This window comes from Carcharodon carcharias, chromosome 8 (assembly GCF_017639515.1).
Source record: "Carcharodon carcharias isolate sCarCar2 chromosome 8, sCarCar2.pri, whole genome shotgun sequence".
In the NCBI taxonomy this organism is placed as follows: Eukaryota; Metazoa; Chordata; class Chondrichthyes; order Lamniformes; family Lamnidae; genus Carcharodon; species Carcharodon carcharias.
This window is the reverse complement of record NC_054474.1, coordinates 161,233,028-161,254,027: the sequence shown is the minus strand read 5'-3', so window position 1 is coordinate 161,254,027 and position 21,000 is coordinate 161,233,028. Positions and strand designations below refer to the sequence as shown.

At 42.0% G+C, this 21,000-nt stretch overlaps 1 protein-coding gene across 1 annotated transcript in view; it reads left to right on the top strand.

Annotated features, from left to right (window-relative positions):
• Positions 1–21,000, top strand: part of ak8 (adenylate kinase 8) — a 140,111-nt gene that overhangs the window by 59,869 nt on the left and 59,242 nt on the right. Inside the window, exons 7-10 of the mRNA XM_041194479.1 lie at positions 12,191–12,262; positions 14,307–14,507; positions 16,185–16,316; positions 20,740–20,829. Of these exons, the coding sequence (XP_041050413.1) occupies positions 12,191–12,262; positions 14,307–14,507; positions 16,185–16,316; positions 20,740–20,829 (495 nt within the window). The remainder of the gene's footprint in view (positions 1–12,190; positions 12,263–14,306; positions 14,508–16,184; positions 16,317–20,739; positions 20,830–21,000) is intronic.

The following is a 21,000-nucleotide window of genomic DNA, read 5'->3' as shown; positions in this document are numbered from 1 at the left end:
AAAGGCTGTTTTTAGAGGTGCCCCCCTTTCAGCTCAAGACCTGAGAATGGTGACTTTCCAGGCTTTCCTTCATCCCTGAAATCCTGCCAGCCTGAAAATTGAGGCTGGGTGGGCAACGGCCCTTAAGTGCTCAGTAATTGATCATTTAAGGGCCTCAATTTGGGTGCGGGCAGGTGGACCTAGCCCACGCCCATCCCACCTTAAAATTGTGGGGTGGTTGGGCCTGCAGGAACATGGTGAGAAAGCCATCTGAGGGATTTTGCAGGGCCTCACCTCCATCTTCAAACCTGCTGGCAGGGGAATGTAAAATTGTGCTCCACATTTTTCTAAATTTATTGTTCTAACAACCCCATCCTTAGTGCAAAATTAACTTTCTGCCTATGTAGCTAACCAGAGAGAAAGTTGAAAAACAATATTAGTCTTGTGTTTGACAAAAAAATCCTTATGGGTGAGCTGTTTTTTGGGTTCAGCAATGCAATTGTAAACATACCTTTCCATGAACAGGAGTGGTCCCTTTCATCTGACTAAAGAGGCTATTGGCTTAAAAATAAAATATATTGTTTTCTCTGTGTATATCTACATTAAGGACTGTAGTTACAAAAAGGCAGATAAAATAAAGTTACATAAGATAGCTAACCCAACCTATCGGGTGGAAGCTTCGTTGAATTCAAGGGTGAAAAAAAATTTAATTTCTTTTGGCTAGAACATTTCCAGTATCCAAAGAATAGCCATAAATTATATGCAAAAATACCCTACTTCAGGATGAGAAAGCGCTTTTGCTGCTGGTACTGGACCAGTGGGAAATTAACCATTGGCGATACTTCCTCAATCTGGATTAAATCCATATTTGCAGTACTCTCTAGTAAATCATGTTTGGTCTTGTGTTCAATGAATATGTGCATTCCCAATTGTTCTGTTATTCTACCAAAGTCACATACTATCCTGACTTGGAACTTATGGTCCCATGCTGGCAGGTTTTCAGGCAGGGGTGCCTATGAAATACCCCGGGTGGCCGTCCAGCCACCCTCTTGCTCACCCCTGACCTGTCTGCAATTTTACGTGGGGTGGGCAAGGCCTAGGGTGGACCTCACTCCAATTGAAGCCATTAAATGGCCAATTGTTGACCATTGAAGGGCCAATTCCCACCTGGCCTCAGTTTTGAGGCTAGCAGGAGGAGATCAGGTGTTTGGGGGAATCCTGACAGGTCACCCGACTTGGGCCTTTCACGACCTCCTTATTCGCATATTCGCTTACCTGCACTAAAGCCTTTGTACATCACATCACCCATTGCGTGACCAATGTTCACTTATACATGTTTTCTTTCCTCTGTCTCCTCTTTCCCCGAGGAGACAGTAGCCATAACGGAGTAGAGACCTTGACACGTTTTAACGGGGAAATGGTGTCGAATTCTCTGGAAGTGGACATTTAATTCCCTTTTTTTTAAGCACCTTTCCAACAGGGGTGAGAAGCGGTGCCTGGAATAGTTGCAGCTGAAGTGCAGCCCAAACAGAGAGATTAACCTGGAAATGTCAGAATCTCTTGGTCCAGACCTGCAATAATGGCTCTGTTTAATTTCAAAACGTTTACCGATTTGGTCTGCCAGTTTTCAGTTGAATCATTTTTTTTCTTAAATGAGGATTGTTGCTTTATAAAATTTTCAAAACAAGTCTTGTATTGTTCAGAGGCTGAATTTACCCCCCGCCCCACCCCTGGGTACAGCATGACAATTTTCTATAAAGTAGCTGCACAAACCATATATTCGCATTGCTAGAACCTATCTAATTGACTCCCATTGAAAAGCATGTTCATCATTCGCGATTTCGCTGTTTGCAAGTTTCTGGGGGAATGTAACCCTTGCAAATGGCAGGACTTTACTGTATATTTTTTTAAAAACTAGTCAGTGGTAAAAATTAAGGGAATTAATTCAGGTCAATCTCTATTTTGACGGTTGGAGAAAAAAGCCTTATTTTTGGGAAGAGTTTTGTATTGTTTAAGGTTCTGGAGAATGGAATGTTTGTTTTCTTTATATTCAACAAGAGTGTCAAGCTCAGATGTAGTGCAAATTAGAGTTTTTAATGCATTGGATGTTAGCTTCAAAGAATTCCTTATTAAATCAGTGCAACATTGCCATCTCCCACCTTAACTATCCTTATGGCTTGTCTGATTATGATGGACCATTTACTGCCAGTTGTACTGAATTTGAAGCCAATTTTGTGGAACTTGTGACTGTCAGGAATTGGCTTGACACTACCCAAACTGATTTCATTTAGGACCTTAACAGCTGTCAGAGACTTTCATCCCATCTGTCTGGAACTGGATTTAAAACCAGGCCAGTGTTAATACCCACAGCATCACTAGGTCTGCTGGTCAATTGGTTTACTTGGGTCTTTGAAACTATTTCTGTAGAAACCTTTGTATTTAAGTTACATGTAAGCATTGTGGTCACTTAGTCTCTGGGTGAATTTGTTTGACACTGTCTCTGAGTGTGTCACTATCTAAAGGGATTCCTATGTAGAGATAGAGGAATAACAATGAGGAAAATCTACAGAAAGTAAATAGGAACATAGGAACAGGAATAGGCCATTTAGCCTCATGAGCCTGTTATAGAGTCATTGTCATTTATGGCACAGAAGAAAACCATTCGGCCCACTGAGTCCATGCCAGCGCCCTGTAGAGCAATCCAGTCAGCCCCATTTCCACTGCCCTATACCTGTAGCCCTGCAAGTTTATTCCCTTCAAGTGTCCATCCAGTTTCCCTTTGAAATCATTGATTGTCTTAGCTTCCACCTCAAAGGTAATGAGTTCCAGGTCATTGTCACTTGCTGTGTAAAAGAAATTCTCCCTTGCATCCAATTCAAGGAGGTGCTAGCATTCAAGGAGGTCATGGATAATCTTTGACTTAACTCCATATAGCAGCCTTTGCCCTTCCTTAACACCTTTGGTTAAAAAAAAATCTGTCACCCTTGGATTTTGAATTATTAATTGACCTAGCGTCAATTGCTGTTTGGGAAGAGGATTGGAATCTTTTAACATCTTTTGAATGTAGAAACATTTCCTAACTTTATTCCTGAAAGACTAGGCTCTATTTTTTTTTCTATGGTCTCTAGTCCTAGACTCACCAACCAGCAGAAATAGTTTCTGTTTCTTTACTGTAGCTACTCCCCTCAATATTTTGAAAATTTTGGGCGGAATTTTACTGCCTGTCACAGTGGGCACGGGGCCGTAAAATGTGGCAAGCCAATCAAAAGTTCATTGACTTTGGCGGGAGCATTAATCCCACCGGTGTAAATTTCAACCCTTTGATCAGATCACCCTTTTTAACCTTCTAAATTCCAGGGAATACACCCCTGGTTTGTGCAATCTCTCCTTGTACTCTAATCCTTGGAGACCCAGTATTATTCTATTAAGTATTCTCTGCACTCCCTCCATAGCAAAATATATCCTTCCTAAGGTGTGATGCCCAGATCTGCTCTAATCAGATGTGATCTAACCAGGGGTTTGTATGGCTTAGCATAACTTCTAGCCCCTTGTATCCTAGTCCTCTGGATGCAAAGGCTAGCATTCCAATAGCTTTTTGATTATTTTCTGTACCTGTCCATGATATTTTTATCTATGTTAAGTTATCACCGGATTCTCTTTCGACCGCTCCTTACCCTATTGCTAGATTTTCGCCATTTAGAAAGTATTTAGTTCTATCCATTTTGGGTCCAAAATGGATGACCTTGCAGTTGTCTATATAGGAATCATTTGTGACATGAAATACATGAAAAAATTTATGATTTCTTGGAAGCCTAAGCATGATGAGGGAACACTAAAGTTATAAATATTACATTGTAAGCTTGGATCAGACTGATTCCTTGCATGCACACCAGTAAGACCAATTTTTTTTTAAAAGGTACAAATATATTGTTCCTTTGTTCTCAATGTATTTATACTTTCCTGATCGAGAAAATACACAACAAAAACAGCTAGAAAATACAGTGGCATACGGTGTCGTGTACAAATGTCTGAAGTGTGACCTTAATCAACTTACAAGTTGATTAATAAACTCCAAGTCGAACAGATCTCATACTGGCTGATATATATTTGATAACAATTATAAAATCTGCCACATTGCAATGAGAGCAAAAAGTAATCTGACATGTAAAGCCATAAAAAGAATATTTCTTCTAATCTTGAGCAAAACATCTTTATTCAGCTTGGTATTTTTTTTAAACAGTGATGATGCAAATCCTCCTAGTTTGGAAAGACATGCTAAAAATAATTTCTTACTTTTCCTGTCATAAGATATTAAGAACTTGTGAAATTGATGTTTCATTAATTGCCTAAGAACAACATCTGGATATTAGCTGGTAAGGTTCAATTATTGGGAATATTTGTCAGAAGAAATAATAATTGAGGTATCAGGAAAGTTACACTGTGAAAGCCAAGAGTAAAAAGAAAATTAATCTGCTTATTCTATAGTTGCAAGTGGATGGTGGTCTTGCAATTCCCTAACTAGTTAAATGCACTGAATTTTTCATTTCAGGTAACTATTTCAGGTAATCATCAGAGTTTGAAAATTTCAAGGGATTTAATAAATATCTCCGAAGCCTCTGTTTTTGAATGAAAACTTTCAAAGGAACACAAAGCTTTGTCCCAGACCTAATAAACAGAATAATAGATGATTGCAACTTGTGGTATCGATTTTTTTTTCACTCATAAATTTAAAAAAAGTAGAGAGGGAATTTCTGTAGAATGGATTTTTCACAGATATAAGACAAGACTCAATTATGTACTTGGCAAGGGGTAATTTTACAAAATCCCACTCCTCTGGAAGATCATGGGGATGTGGGCACACATTCTAAAATTCCTGAAATGTTCTCCTGCTGGATGAGACTGCAATTTTAGTAAGTTATGCATTTATTTCGCAACAATTGTCTATTATAAAAACATTTTGATGTAGCCATGGGAAAAAATTATTTTCAAATTTTCTGTAATATATTTATCTTTTCACTCCTATACTTCACTCATTATCCCTAATGTTAAATGACAAACATAATAATATTTTAAGACTGTATACAACAGATTATACTCAAAAGCTGTAAGGCTGTAGAGACTATAGAAAAAGGGTGGCCATAGCACCTTACAGCCCACCAAAACATTCATGGGAAACATGTGATGTTAAAACACATGGGGCTGAATTTTCTGGTTTGCGGGGAGGGCGAAGCAGCATGGACCTGATCGCCACTCGCAGTTGAGTTTGCGCTGCCATTTTACATAGATGGGCCAATTAAGGCCCACTCAGCATATTTCATGACTCCCGTGCACAGCAGGAGCAGGCGGGTGAGTGGCGGCGGCAGGCACGCTCAGGCCACCGGGTCCAATGGCAACCCAGTGGCCTGCATAAAGGAAAGCCCTGGCAGCCTTGGAAAGGCTGCTCTTGATGGCTGGGCGAAGGGTTGTGCAGAGGGGCAATGAAGTTCAAGTCCGGAGGGTAGGCCATCGGGGCAGCACAGGCTGGAGTGTAGGTTGGGGCGGCCAGTGTGCCCCTTGTTTTTCGAATGACTGCCTTGTTGCCTTCCTCCAGAAGATGGCAGGATGGTGGGACGTGCTGGTTCCCCAGGACGGGAGGAGGGGGCCTTCCCACATGATGAAAAGTGCCTGGGAGGAGATGGTGGAGGTGGTGAGCTCCCGCAACATAGTGCGGTGCACCTAGATCCAGTGTCACAAGCACTTCAATGACTTGTTGCACTCCGGCAGGTTGAGTACCATGTTGGCATTGGTCATTTAACCCAGCAGGTCGGCTTACCCCCAGCTGCGCCGCCCCCCCCCCCCCTCCCCTCCCCCAACCAAGTCTGAGTGTAGTGACTAGTGACTGCGTTGAATCATTGGCAGCTTGTGTCCTTTGCTGGGTGGGCCAGCAGATATTGCCCATGCTGATGTCAGCCTGAGAGTGTGATAAAGTGACGTGTTTTGCCCCCGCAGCATGTGTAACAGTGAGTCCCACATGACTGGTCTGGGAGCAACCTGGAGGAGCTGCACCTAGGCTCTGTGCTTGAACTGCAGTACATGTCCAAGTCAGGGTGATGCCATGCTGGGAGGGGAGCTTCAAGATGGCGTGGCAACAAACCACCTGCTGTACTCTGCACTCCACATGCTTGTGCCTCCGTGCTCTGGAGTCGTTTGCGACGTAGCAGAGGCAGGAACTGTGGCTGGGTGTGCGGGAGCATCTGGGCGAGATACATGAGGCTATGCTTGGCTTGGTCTCTGTGGTAGAGAAGGAGTCTATGTGGACGACCACTGAAGCAATGAGCCACACGTCCGAGTGCCATGCTTCCCCCACGGAGACAGTGGCGACTCTCATGGAGAGCCTCCTCCAGGTGAACATTCAGGGCTTCCTGGGGATGCGTTCTGACCAGCAGTCCTCATATCAGCATTGACTTCAGCTGCTCAGTGCCAGTGTAGGAGATGGCCTGGGCACCAGCTCGGTACCCATCCATCCACGGTGAGCAGGGAGGTCCAAAGTGACCTCACGTCAGCGCAGCAGCTGCCTGTCATCTCTGCAGGCACCTCTCAGGGCGTCCCGGATAAGGGCAGCAGCTCCTCCACCCCTCTCCCAGTGACCGTAGCATCCAGTGAGGCTGTGATGACTAGGGAGATGCCAGCTGTGGAACTGGCAGATCCCTCCCAGGCGCAGCCAGCACAGGCTCCATGGGCCAGACGAGGCCCACCAAGGTAATCGAGGCCAACAGGACAAGTTTTGCCCGAACAATCCCCATCCACCACTACTTTCCTCGGTCAAGCTGAACTTGTTCTCACACTGAACAATTTCTCCTTCAACTCCTCTCACTTCCTCCAAATAAAAGGTGTGGCTATGGGTACCCGCATGGGCCCCAGCTATGCCTGTCTCTTTATGTGGTATGTGGAACATTCCTTGTTCCAGTCCTACTCCGGCCCCCTTCCGCAACTCTTTCTCCGGTACATCGATGATTACTTCGGTGCTGCTTCATGCTCTCATTGGGACTTGGAAAAATTTATTAATTTTGCTTCCAATCTCCACCCCTCCATCATTTTCACGTGGTCCATCTCTGACACTTCCCTTCCCTTCCTTGACCTCTCTGTCTCAATCTCTGGTGATAGACTGTCCACCAATATCCATTACAAGCCTACAGACTCCCACAGCTACCTCAACTACAGCTCCTCACACCCCGCTTCCTGTAAGGACTCCATCCTATTCTCTCAGTTCCTTCGCCTCCGTCACATCTGTTCCGATGATGCTACCTTCAAAAACAGTTCCTCTGACATGTCCTCCTCCTTCCTTAACCGAGGTTTTCCACCCACGGTCGTTGACAGGGCCCTCAACCGTGTCCAGCCCATCTCCCGCGCATCCACCCTCACGCCTTCTCCTCCCTCCCAGAAACATGATAGGGTCCCCCTTGTCCTCACTTATCACCCCACCAGCCTCCACATTCAAAGGATCATCCTCCGCCATTTCCGCCAACTCCAGCATGATGCCACCACCAAACACATCTTTCCTTCACCCCCCCGTCGGCATTCCGTAGGGATCGTTCCCTCCGGGACACCCTGGTCCACTCCTCCATCACCCCCTACTCCTCAACCCTCACCTATGGCACCACCCCATGCTTACGCAAAAGATGTAACACCTGCTCCTTCACTTCCTCTCTCCTCACCGTCCAAGGGCCCAAACACTCCTTTCAAGAGAAGCAGCATTTCACTTGCATTTCCCCCAACTTAGTCTACTGTATTTGTTGCTCCCAATGTGGTCTCCTCTACATTGGAGAGACCAAACATAAACTGGGCGACCCCTTTGCAGAACACCTGCGGTCTGTCCGCAAGAATGACCCAAATCTCCCTGTCGCTTGCCATTTTAACACTCCACCCTGCTCTCTTGCCCACATGTCTGTCCTTGGCTTGCTGCATTGTTCCAGTGAAGCCCAACACAAACTGGAGGAACAACACCTCATCTTCCGACTAGGCACTTTACAGCCTTCCGGACTGAATATTGAATTCAACAACTTTAGGTCTTGAACTCCCTCCTCCATCCCCAGCCCCTTTCTGTTTCTTCCCCCTTTTGTTTTTTCCAATAAATTATATAGATTTTTCTTTTCCCACCTATTTCCATTATTTTTAAATATTTTTAAATCTTTTATGCTCCCCCCACCCCCACTAGAGCTATACCTTGAGTGCCCTACCATCCATTCTTAATTAGCACATTCGTTTTGATAATATCACCAACTTCAACACCTATGTGTTCTTTTGTTCTGTTGTCCGTGACATCTTTTGATGATCTGCTTCTATCACTGCTTGCTTGTCCCTACAACCACACCACCTCCCTCCACTTCTGCCCCCCCACCCAACCACGCACCCCCCCACTTCTGCCCCCCGACCCAACCACGCACCCCCCCCCCCCACACACACACACACACACACACACACCTTAAACCAGCTTATATTTCACCCCTTCCTTGGATTCACCTAGTTCTGTTGAAGGGTCATGAGGACTCAAAATGTCAACTCTTTTCTTCTCCGCCGATGCTGCCAGACCTGCTGAGTTTTTCCAGGTAATTCTGTTTTTGTTGTAGCAGAGTCAGCAGGCTGTCTCAGATTCCACTCCCAGCGATGGGGCAGCACCAAGACATAGCATCCGGAGATGTAAACATAAGGGGTTTATCACTGGTGCTTTTGTGTTGGCCCGAGATGAGGTCTTTATGATTTGCTTTGAATTGGAACACCTTGTCATTTTTTTTGCTTAAGTTTGTTTGCTTGTGATATTAAATTCAGACATGGGACCGTGGCTGAGGGTGCCTCTTTCCTTCTGCATGTGTACGGTTTCCAAAAATGTTATGAGTGCTTTGTGGGATGTTCAGCTTTGATTAAAGCCTCCCGGGTGTCCCTGCCTTCCTGGAGCATGCCCGGGTCAGCATTTACCCCCTCAACATTTCCCTGTGCATGTTCATCCTTGGACTGACTGCTGGACTCATCTTGTGCAGCCACTGCATCGACGTCTTCATCGTCTACTGTTTCCCCCCTTTCCAGCACATGATTGTGGAGAGCGCAGCAAGCGACCACCATCAGCGAGACATGATCTGGCGATTACTGAAGTGCGCCCCCTGAACAGTCCAGGCATCGGAAGCGCATCTTGAGAAGACCAATGGTTCTCTCCACCATAGCCCTTGTGGAGGCGTGGCTCCTATTGTACCTCTGCTCAGCTTCTACTCTTGGATGGCGGAGAGGTGTCATGAGCCTCCTTCTGTGGGGATAGTCCGTGTCACCCAGCAGCCATCCATCCTGCTGGGCTGGAGCATTGAAGAGCCCCAGCACCTGGGAGTGTCTGAGGATGTAGGCGTCATGGGAGCTGCCTGGATACCTTGCACAGACTTGTAAAATCAGCATCCTGTGATCACATACTATCTGCACATTCGTGGAGTGGAAGTCCTTTCTGTTGATAAAGGCACCGGGCTCACCTACTGGTGCCTTGATGGCCACATATGTGCAGTTTATAGCACCTTGGACGGCGGGGAAACCAGCAATGGCCACGAAGCCTGTGGCTCACTGTGTCTGGCTTGCCTGGTCCCAACGGAAGTGGATGAAGGTCAATGCACAGCTGAACAGAGCATCTGTAACCTGCTTGACACAAGTGTGGACATTGCAAAGATCACCCAGCGACCCCTGGAAGGAGCCAGAGGCATAGAAGATGAGGGCGGCTGTGAGCTTCAGAGTTGCTGGCATGAGGTGTCCACCCACACAGTTCACAGAGATTTCAGGCCCAATCATCTGACAGATACAGTTGACTGTCTCCCATGAGAGATGGAACCCCCTTCGGCACTGCACCTCAGACATATTGAGGTAGCTGCTTTGTTGCCTGTATACCCTGGCAGCAGGATAGTGGCGACTTCTGCAGCCCCTTCCGCCTTGGTGTATCTCTTGGCCCTGCACCCCTTGTGCCTGTGCCTGTCCTCCCAAAGGTGGCTCCCCTGGAGGCTGAATATGCACTGCTGTCCTCCTCCCCCTTCTAGCCCTCCCTTCCTCCTCAGACGAGCTGCCTCCCGTGGAAAGTTCAGCTCCCATTCCCAGGCTAAGGGAAGGCTTCCTGAAACCTGCAGGCTCAGAAAAGATTACTCACTGCAGAGTGCTGACCTGAAGGTTAAGAGTCCAGACAAAGCAGCTGGTATGCATTTTGAAGTACTGAAGATCACACAGGCCAGTTTCAATAACTTTAAAAAATAAATACTTGACAGTGCACACTTGCGACCCCAGTGAGCCCTCTTATCCCGCCCGTGGATGAGGTTTATAAAAATGTCTCCTATCCAACTACCCTTTGCGCCGACCCAGAGATTGCACAGGTGCCGAAAAATTGGTGTCGTTTGAGGAGTCTAGAGCCTTAAGTAGTCTGTTAATTAATGGCAGGTGCGGATCAGACATTATCGCGCGCCCGCCCAACGAAATATCACGTGGCGCGCAGTGACGTTGGAACACTCACCCGATGTAACCGTGCATCATTTTACGCGCGGCTGTGCAGGGCCCGCCCTTGCATGCCAAAGGGAAAATTCTGCCCATGATGCTAAAATCAGTGTCCAGAAGTGCCCTTAGCTCAGTGCATCCAGATCCCAAATTTCCTGCTGATTTGGATTTCAGCCCTGTCAACAACTAATAGCATTCAAATACTCAGAAGCATTTAAGATATCATCAACCAACCTGCAGGCACTATATAATTCGTAAAGTAGAACGCATTTTATAACACATTGCAACCTGAGAAAGTATTCAGTCAAGAAATTTGGAAATCTTACTAATACCTGTGTTGCTTAGAGGCAGTAGGTCAGTGTAAGGCTTCTATTGAACTTCTGATAATACTGGTGACCTCGCCCTAGAATCAGCCATAATGAAACTCTTTTCTGAGAGAAATTGAAACTATTTGATTTGCTTCATGATTTTTCTAAAATGTTAGGATTTTTAAAGGCAAAATAGCTACCTAAACCTGGGTTCAAATTTTTCTTGACGATGTCAACTGCGATGGAGGACTTTACCTTCATTTGATACTTTTTAAAAGGATGTTGAATTGGCCAGTTTGTACCAGTTGTTTTCACTCTGAAAGTTTTATTTTTGATGCAATTAATAAATTTATGCCTTGTTGTTTAGAAAGTAGCAGTGATCAGCTCTACTGTTTGCGTAGGTTTTACTTTTCATTGGTTACTCTAACTTACATGAGCATATTGAGAATCATTGTCATAGCTCCTTCTCTTTGCTCCACCTCAGCCATGAAACCCTTCCTTTTCAGGTGCTCTGCCGCAGTAATACTGCTTGTATTGTAACACTGAGCACGATGACATTGCATTCACCCCTTCTCTCTGCAAGTATGTTTGAAACATGACTTAACAACTGCTGTCTACTCAGACGTTTTAAATTAAATTGAGCTATACATTGTGAGTCTCGAAATTTATACAATGTCATGCCACAACAAATTATTTGTAACTCAAGTGTAATGAAATTACTCAGAGGATCCATTGGACTTCCTTGGCACTAAAGTCTAGAAATTCATTGGCACCATGCCCATTTTACAGGTGTCAAATGGGCATCTAAGTGTTCAATTTGGTGAGCAGCATGTGTGTGCACATTGTGCAGTGTACTTGAGGTGTGCACTATATAGGTAAAAGTTCCATTATAGGCTTGACTTTAGACCTCAGGGACAGACCTTAGATCCTTTGCATGTAAAAATAGAAGGCCTAATGACTCTCTTATGCCTCCTTCCCAAATTTGGCCCCAATGCTCACATATAAAGAAGCCGAGTGTGTTTTCTGCCAGTGCAGAAGACCTGCTTAAAATGGAAGATAATGTAATCCAGGTAGGACATTGGTGGGTAAATCACTCAGCCACTTATAACTGTCAATCACTCAGATTCCGCTGGATGTCTTAGATTAAAATTACCCCGGCATTCAAAAACTAGTTATTATAATTTGTTAACAAAATGTAACGTCTTGTGTTTAAATAGTATCTGTAAAATGTCTTACTCACTGCAATTGCTAGTCCTGGGAAGGTGCCATATTGAATTATATTATATATTAGGACTCAGTTCACTTTGAAGGTGGTATAAGAGTTTGAGCCACAGCAAAGTGCACTATGGTTTCTGCTCAATTAGTGACCCTGTTGTAACTATACAATTATACATTAGCTGCATCTTTTCCATCCATAGTCATACTTGATGCCCCTGATACTGTGCTAATTGAGAGAAATCTTGGGAAAAGGATTGACGTGTCTACGGGAGGTAAGATATATTATTTATATATTAACTCTTGAACAAAGGTACACCTTATACTAGTCTGCAGCCAGCTTAATTTCTCTCATGGCCCTTCCTCCTCTTACGTTCTTTTTTTTTTTGCTGCAATATCTTAATGATTTAATCTGTAATTTTTTACAAGGAGAAGAAAGCTGTTTCACTTTGATTCTGCTGTATAGCAGTTAATAGGGTATCCAGTGACATCTTTGTAGAAATATTTTGAGGAATCTTTAAAACTGCCCCCATGTTGTAGGGAAAAAAATCTAGTCTACTTGGTATCCCTAATGATTCACTAGTCTCATTTGTTTGTGCCCTGGGAAGGAAGAGACAAAATATATTGAACTGTGAAGCTTGACAGAAGAAAAATAGAAGTAACGACTTGCATTTATATCGTGTCTTCCACACCCACCAGATATCCCAAAGTGATTTCACTGCCAATGAAGTATTTTAGAAATGGAACTGCTGTTGTAATCTGGGCAACTATTTTCACACAGCAAGATCTTGCAAACAGCAAAGTGAAATGATCATATAATTTTTGATTGTGTTGATTGAGGAATAAATATTAGATATGGGGAACTTTATGCCCATAATCTTGGTTCAATATTTCAGCCAAAAGATGACACCTCCCTCAGTATTACACTAAAGTATTAACTTAGATCATCTGCTTTAGAATGGAGCTTGAACCTTGAACCAGCTGACTCAAAAGTGAGAATGCTACCACTGAACGAAGGTTGACACTTGCAGGAAGTCACCTGGTTGTTAAAGAAAAAAAAGGGAAACGTAATAATTGGAATTAAGCTTACAAATTCACTTAGGAAGTCTGCATTTTACCTTAGTTCATTCTGTTATACCAATAATTTTACAATTGGATCACTGATCTTTTGGTATATGTAACAAAACAGGGGTGTGACCATCAATTCATTAGCTGTTTACTTACCTTTCACCCCTGTAATTTAGTTGTCAATATGGGAATCACTTTTGACATTGCCTAAAATATGGAGTCTAGTTTCCTCTCAGTTCCACACTGACCTTTCCCTTTGAATTCCTTCACCTGAATTTCTGTTCAGCCTCTTGTGCTAGTCAAGTCAGTAAATACATCCTTTGCAACATGACTGACGTTCTTTATCCATCCATTCCCTTCTTCAGTTCAATGGAGGTTACCTCTCCAACTTCATTCACTGTCTCTACTTCATGGTGTAGCACCACTGTTAATCGGTTGCAAACCTATCTGTCCTGAGATAGATAATCACCTGCAGTGATTGCTGTTTCTACTTCTGCAGTTTCACTTTGGGAATACTTGAGGTTCTAACCTTTCCCCTCCGCTATTCTTTACCAAATACTGCCCTGCAGCATCACAGATAGGCATCGGCTCATCTTCCATCTTTTTTTTAAATGAGCATGTTATACATTGTCTAACAATTTATTATGTTCCATAGTTTTCTTAAAACATTTTTATGCATATCTTTGAGAATTTTTCAGTATTGAATTTATAAAAAGGTGAAATCTGTCCCATAACATATTCAAGAATATTTGTCATTATCCCCATTAAAATTAAATTAAAAATATCTTTGAAGAATTATTTTTGAAACTTGGATTGTAAATACACAACTCTGGATATTGTTAGCATTTTTAATCACCATTTTCCTTTGGTGATAGGATAAAATATTGGTTTACAATGATCTTTATCTTATTTTTATACTACCTTTCCTATTATTCATTCATTTCAAATACTCTTACATAATTACTGTCCAACCCATTATCAGCTAGCCCAAATATATCTTCTCTGTCAGCAACTCAAAGTTTTAGCTAGAAAATTCTCAGAGACGGCATTGGTGATGACTGAATAAATGTGGCTACTGATGCATACTGATCAATCTATATGTTTATGTAACCAAAGAGGCGGGTTTTATATTCTTTGTTTTGCCTTTTTGAACAAAGTTAGACCACTATTCCTTTAAACAGATTAGTTAATATTTCATATTGCACTTTCCCCGTTTATTCTTTAACATTTACCTTTGCCTGTATGCTTTAGAAATATATCATACAACTTTCAACTGGCCGACGTCCAGTAAAATACAGAACCGCCTTGTGAAACCTAATGGAATAACAGAGGAAGAAACTGCAAAAAGATTATTGGAATACCGCAGAATCAATCATGGGATACTGAGTAGCTACAGTAAAAAATACCATATTATTAATGCTGATCAGCCCAGTGTTGATGTCCTTTCACAGGGTAAGTAATATTCCAGCAACAACCCTTTTGTAGGAAAATCTAGAAAGGTATCAACTGTATTGTTGAGAGCTTCCTTTTGGTTGCAAGTGAAATCATGAGTGGAACTGTGAGTTGCACATCCTTTTAGTTCCGGGAATTGGTTTGAAATCCAACCCAGACTAATGAGATGGAACTCTGCAATCAATGGAGATTCCTAATTTAAAATGATTTGGGGTATTCTAATGTTCTTTATAAAATTCCTAGTAGGCACAAGTTTGTGACCAGCCATGTATCTCTAACAATCATGTGAATGGTCAAATTACTTGTTCTAGGCATTCACCATTTACTACAATAGTGTGTGAAGTGAACCTTGGATGATTTCTTTTTCCAATATAAATGAAATTATTGTAAGTTATAAATGTTTGTAGAAAGGACAGGGCATTTAGTCCATTTATTCCTAACCCACAACAGATCAAAACTCATTATATGGTGTAGTGGGAGGAAGGTGGGGAAGAGAAGAGAATTGGACCAGTCTGCACCATACTTCGACATTGCATTGTACTATTGCATCACCCCAGTTGATAACTATATCTTTGTTGTGTTGGACAAAGTACTTAACTAAAGTAATAGTGGTGAAAGTAGCCCTGTCTATATGTGTGTATGTATATATATATATATATATATATATATATATGTATATTTATATATATATATATGTATTTGCAAATTCTCTATTTTGATTACTTTTATTCATCTACTCAAATATTAATAAGAAGGAAAGCAGAAGAAAAACTGTCAGTACCGACAGAGTATATAAAGTCAATTGATCATGAACCTTGTTTCTTTGTGGGTATCTTTCAGCTGTCTTATTGTTCGCAGACATCATATTACTGCAGTGCTGAGCTTTATATTCCCATTCACAAGTAGAGAAATCCTGCTAAACAAAAACGTGAAAATTTGATGTTGCATTTCATTGATTTCAGTCCTATTTTTCAGCATAAATAATTATAGTAATTTGTAGCCATAAGTGGGAGAATACGAATGCGTAATCTATGTAAACTCATAGTTTATGTAGGATAGTTTCACATGTGTTGCATTATCAAACCAGAAGATATTAATTTTGCCTTGTGTTATTAGTTTAACTGACTGTGCCCTTGGGTTTTAAAAAATCTGTGCTCTGGATTGTCTCATACATCATATATAATAATAAATAGTAAAGCTACTTGATTTTTAATTAGATTTTAAGCATAATTTTGCAAAAACAATTTAAAATTTGAGATTTTTCTAAATCTGTGCACCGATGTACTTTAATTTTACAGTATAATTATTATTCTTTTAAAAAGTAAGATTGCACAATGTCTGTTGATTGTATACATAATTGTTTGTATTTTGTACAATTAAACTAATTGGAAAATTTATAAAAAAATTAAAATTCCACTTGAATCTGTTTTCTTTAAAGCTTGGGACAGACTGTTTGTGTGTTGCAAGCTTTATGCACTTTTGCAACTATGAAAGAAAATCAGCAGGGAATCATTACATCTAATTACTCAACAGTTAATTAATACAAATGGGGCGGGGGGAGGAATCCCCTACAAATGGGGCTTAACAGCATTCATAGTGCATGAGTTTGCTTCTCTAAGAATTATTAGTGTTCAGGGTCTCTGCTGATTTTTTTTTAAACATTTCCACTCTACACAGCTTTGAGCCATGTCCAAAGCCGACATCGATCCAATGCCCCCTACACACCAAGAATCCTTCTGCATGGTCCCCCTGGCAGTGGCAGGAGCCTGCAGGCAGCACTGATTGCTGAAAAATACAGGATTGTTAACGGTGAGCACTAACTCAGTTGGACTTTTTGTCTTTATTGAACTCCTGTCTTTGTCTTGTACATTCTGCTGTATAACAGCAGTACATTACAATCTGGCAGTAAATATGTGGTAAGTCCATGTCCTATTACAGCCTGCTTCTATTACAGCATTGCCTCTGGAGGCACCAAACATTCAATACTAAATTGTGGCTGCTAGGTCAATTCTTCTATGTTTTATTTTTCAGTGACTTGTCATAAGTATGCCTTTTTATATTTCCATTTGCTTGACTGAATGTAGGTTGAACTTTTTAGCAGAATCAGGCTCACATAGTTTTTCCCAATGATGCAATCAAAATGACAAAACTAGCCTGATTTTGGGTGCTGGCTGGCTGCGTGTTATTAGCATTTGCTGTTTTTACTGTCAACGATTCCTCCATTGTCCATCTCACACTGTTGATCTGTATACTTTTGTGGTTGATTGTTTTTCTTTTCTTGAGGTAAGTGTCTTTCTCCATTAGGAGGACAGATGGCCCATTCCTCAGATACCTCCAAGTGCTGTCAAGGTCAACTTTTGGTTGAATTATGAAGTGATACACCTAAGGGGAAAAAACTTCCTGAGGCTGAACACATTTTGCTTTTGTGTATCTTGTGGCATAACTGTGTTTTAGCAGACTGCTAGCTGGTTCTCTAACTAGATGTGCAGTGCTGGTGACAAGGCCGATGAGATCCAAAATGGAGGGAAGTTTGTTTTTCTTCATTGCTCAGATATGAAGATGATTAGTAACAGCTTCTATTTGCAACTGTATGTCATTAAATGTTCTTGGGGAAAGTAACTTTGAGTCAACCATATGAATGTTGGTCATAGTTCAGTTACTTAATATGACATGCTTAACATGCCAATCATCAATTTTTTTATTCATTCATGGGATGTGGGCTTTGCTGGCTGGGCCAGCATTTATTGCCCATCCCTAGTTGCCCTTGAGAAAGTGGTGGTGAGCTGCCTTCTTAAACCACAGCAGTCCATGTGGTGTAGGTATACCCACAGTGCTGTTAGGAAGGGAGTGCCAGGATTTTGACCCAGCGACAGTGAAGGAACGACAATATTTTTCCAAGTCACAATGGCGAGTGACTTGGAGGGGAACTTCCAGGTGGTGGTGTCAATATCAGTTTGCAAAACAGAACAAGGATCCTTTCTGTTGGCTTAGATAGATGTTAGAGATCCCATGGCTCTCTTTCAAGAATAAAGAAACTCATGGGCAAGTTTTGATTTTTGCAAGTTAAAGGCGGATTGGCACGAGCTGTTCAGCAAGATGTAACTCACGTCATAACTCTTTTTTCTGCAAGTTGCTGAGTTTTTTACACAACAATAATGACATACACAATTAACTCGCAGTTATTTCCCCAGCAAATTCTGGGCCGTTTTTGTGGTGTGCTGTGTTCATTGTTCTGCCACTGTTAGTTACATAATTTTATTTGAAGTACTTTGAGACAATTCTGAGATACGATAAGCTGTCACATAAATGCAAGTTTTTCTTTGTATTCCGTTCTTGGTTGATGGTATGTTATTAACCTGATGATTCAACAGTGATGCAATTTTTAACTTTGTTTATCCTCCCAGCCATGCATAATTCCATTAGATTCAATTTACACTAACCCAATCTGATTGTGCTCTCTTAATGTCTGTATGACTAGGAGTTAACAATTTGCCAACAAGTCAGTTGACAGCTTTTCTGTGTTAAATTATTGAAATTTGTATCATGCTGTTTTACACTGATCAAATATAGATCTTTGCAACTAATTTCTATGCTGAGGTACAACAAGGACGTTTTTATTTTCTGTGATATGATATGCAAAGGAAGTATATAATCCTAACTCTGCTGAGTAGTTTTAAGTAAAGCGAATGCAGACTAGTAGTAATCAATGGGGCTTTAAAATTGTCTGTAACTGTGACTAATGAGTGTGGAGTATTAAATTGCTTCTTTGCTTTCAGTCTTCAGTTTTACTGAGCCTCACTAAAAACAATAACAGATTTATACATTTCTGTAATCTCTGTAAATCTCATGATTCTTATCTGATAAAATTTGGTTTTGTACACCTTTTGTTGCCAACTGGAATGCTATCTGATTTTACCTGCAGTGCTTTTAGACTAAAAAGTAAAAATGATAATGTGTCTTTATTTAGACAAGTTTCCAGTGCTTTAAGATATTTCTCTTTTTTTCTTGTTGTCACCTTTTTCCTGTTTTCCTCAGCATTCCCTTAACACTCTCTGTCATATCAAGGTGGCCTTTGGTATCAGCGTTATCAAATTAAAAGCTAATGCTGATCAAAAATCAAATATTTGGAATAAACTAGTTTTCCTCCCCTAAATGTTGCTGTTTGATACACTCGGCAGCATTTTATGTCCTGGCTGTGGTGGGTGCAGGGCCAGGGTTGTAAAACGTGGTGAGCCGTTCAAATGTCCATTGACTTCGATGGGACCGGAAAACCCCGCCAAGGAGAGGGGCCATGAAATTTTGCCCAATGCAACCGCATAGGATATAGGGTGCAGAAAAAGGCCATCCTAAGCAACCAATCTGTGCCCGCATTTATGCTCCACCCAAGCCTCCTCCTGTCTTTCCTTATCTGAATCTGTCAATGTAACCCGTTACTCCCTTCCCCCTCATATGCTTGACCAGCCTCTCCTTAATGTATTATATTTGTTACAACCATTCCCTGTGGTAGAGTCCCACATTTTCACCATTCTTTGGGTAAAGAAGTTTCTTCTGAATTCCTTATTGGAATCTTATATTGATGGCCTCTAATTTTTCTGTTTCCCACTATTGTAACCATTCTCTTTGGGCTGAATTTTCCCCACGTCAGGGCAGTTGTGACGGGGTGAGCGGGAGAGAGTGTGAACTCGATCAGCGCCCCCTGCCACTTTACGTGGGCGGGCTAATTAAGGTCTGCCCAGCGTGATGCACACATGGAAGTGCTGTGCGCTCCCTCTGCGGATGGTGGGGGTGGGGCGGGGGGTGGGGGGAGCATGAAATTCCCTGAGTCGGTTAAAGAGCACAGAAATCTCCCTGAGATATTGAGGTGCCTCAGGGAAATTAGTTTAAATTCTAAAAAATTTAACAAAGGGAAAAAAAAAATGTTAAGGACTTGTCCCCTCATGTGAAACTGTCACATGAGCTGGGACATGTCCATTAATTTTTTCAAAAATGTTTATTTAATTAATAAACCCTTCATGAAACCTCATCCCGCCCATGGATGAGGCTTCATGAAAAATGCGAAGGCCGCCTTGGCTCTTCACCTGCCTGTCAACCTTAAGGTTGGACGGACAGCATTCTAAACAACTTTAATTACTTTCTTAATGGCCTTAATAGGCCTTTGACAGTTCAGCGGGCATGCAGCCGATTCAGCTGTGTGCCCACCGAACTGACAATCTAACTGATGCGTGGTGAAATCAGGACGCAGGCCCGACATCACCGCACGTCATTTTACGTGTCGGTGAGCAGGCCCCGCCCCTGCTTGCCAACCCGAAAATTCTGCCCTTTGTGTCTATTCCATCAAAACCTCTCACAATTTTAAAGTCCTCTAGGAGTCTCTAGTCACCCCTAAGCCTTCTTTTTTCAAAAGCCTGTTCATCCTTTTCTTATACATATACCCTTTTCATTTCTAATATCATCCTTGTACACCTTTTCTGCAGTCTTTCCAGTGCCTGTATACTCGTTTTATAATTTGGCGACCAGAACTGCACGCAATACCTGAAGTGTGGTCTAACCAAGGTTCAGTACAGGTTTAGCATAACTTCCCTACTTTTCAATTCTATCCCTCTAGAAATAAACCCTTGTGCTTGGTTTGCTTTTTTACTGGCCTTGCTAAGACTTTTAGTGATTGGTATATTTGTTCTCCGAGATCCCCTTGTTATTCTTCCCCATCTAGACTCACACCTTCCAATTAATAAGTGAGCTCCCTATTCTTCCTACTAAAATGTACCACCTCACATTTATGTGTGTTGAACTTCATTTGCCAATGATTTATCCATTCTGCAAGTTTATTGATGTCTCCCTGTAATTTATTGCAGTCCTCCTCCGCGTTGATTATCCCCCCACACAATTTGGTGTCACCCGCAAATTTAGAAATTGTGTTATTGATTCCAAAGTCCAAATCATTAATGTAAACTGTAACTGGTAACAACCAAGAGATACAGCTGCTTGCCAATGATTAAACACAGTTATTTTGTTCTTCGCAGCTGTGGTGAATGCTCTATGAAACATGAGTTTTTCCGATTTTTTTTATGAATGGATAGCATGTTGTGCCGAGTAAATAATTATACCTTCAGGCATACTGTAACACCACTCCGAAGAAATTTGAGGGAAGTATAGTGTGCTTGTAGTTTTACCCATGATGGAGAAAATGGCTTCTTTGAATGACATTGGTGAGATGAGTACTTGTTTTTTCCAGTTTCCTGTGGACAGCTACTGAAGGAGCCTGTCGCTGCTGAGACAAGATTCGGCGAAGCCATTAAACCCTATGTTGAAAGTAGGCAGCCAGGTAAGGTTCCTGACCCCCCTACTGATCGTATTCTGATATTGAACAAAGGGCAAGATTCAGACACCACCAGAGCTTTTCTCCCTCGTTATTAACAGGGAGTTCAGGAGACATTGAACAACTGAATATCTCAGAGTGAGATCCATAGGGACATCCCCTGCACTTCCCTCCAGC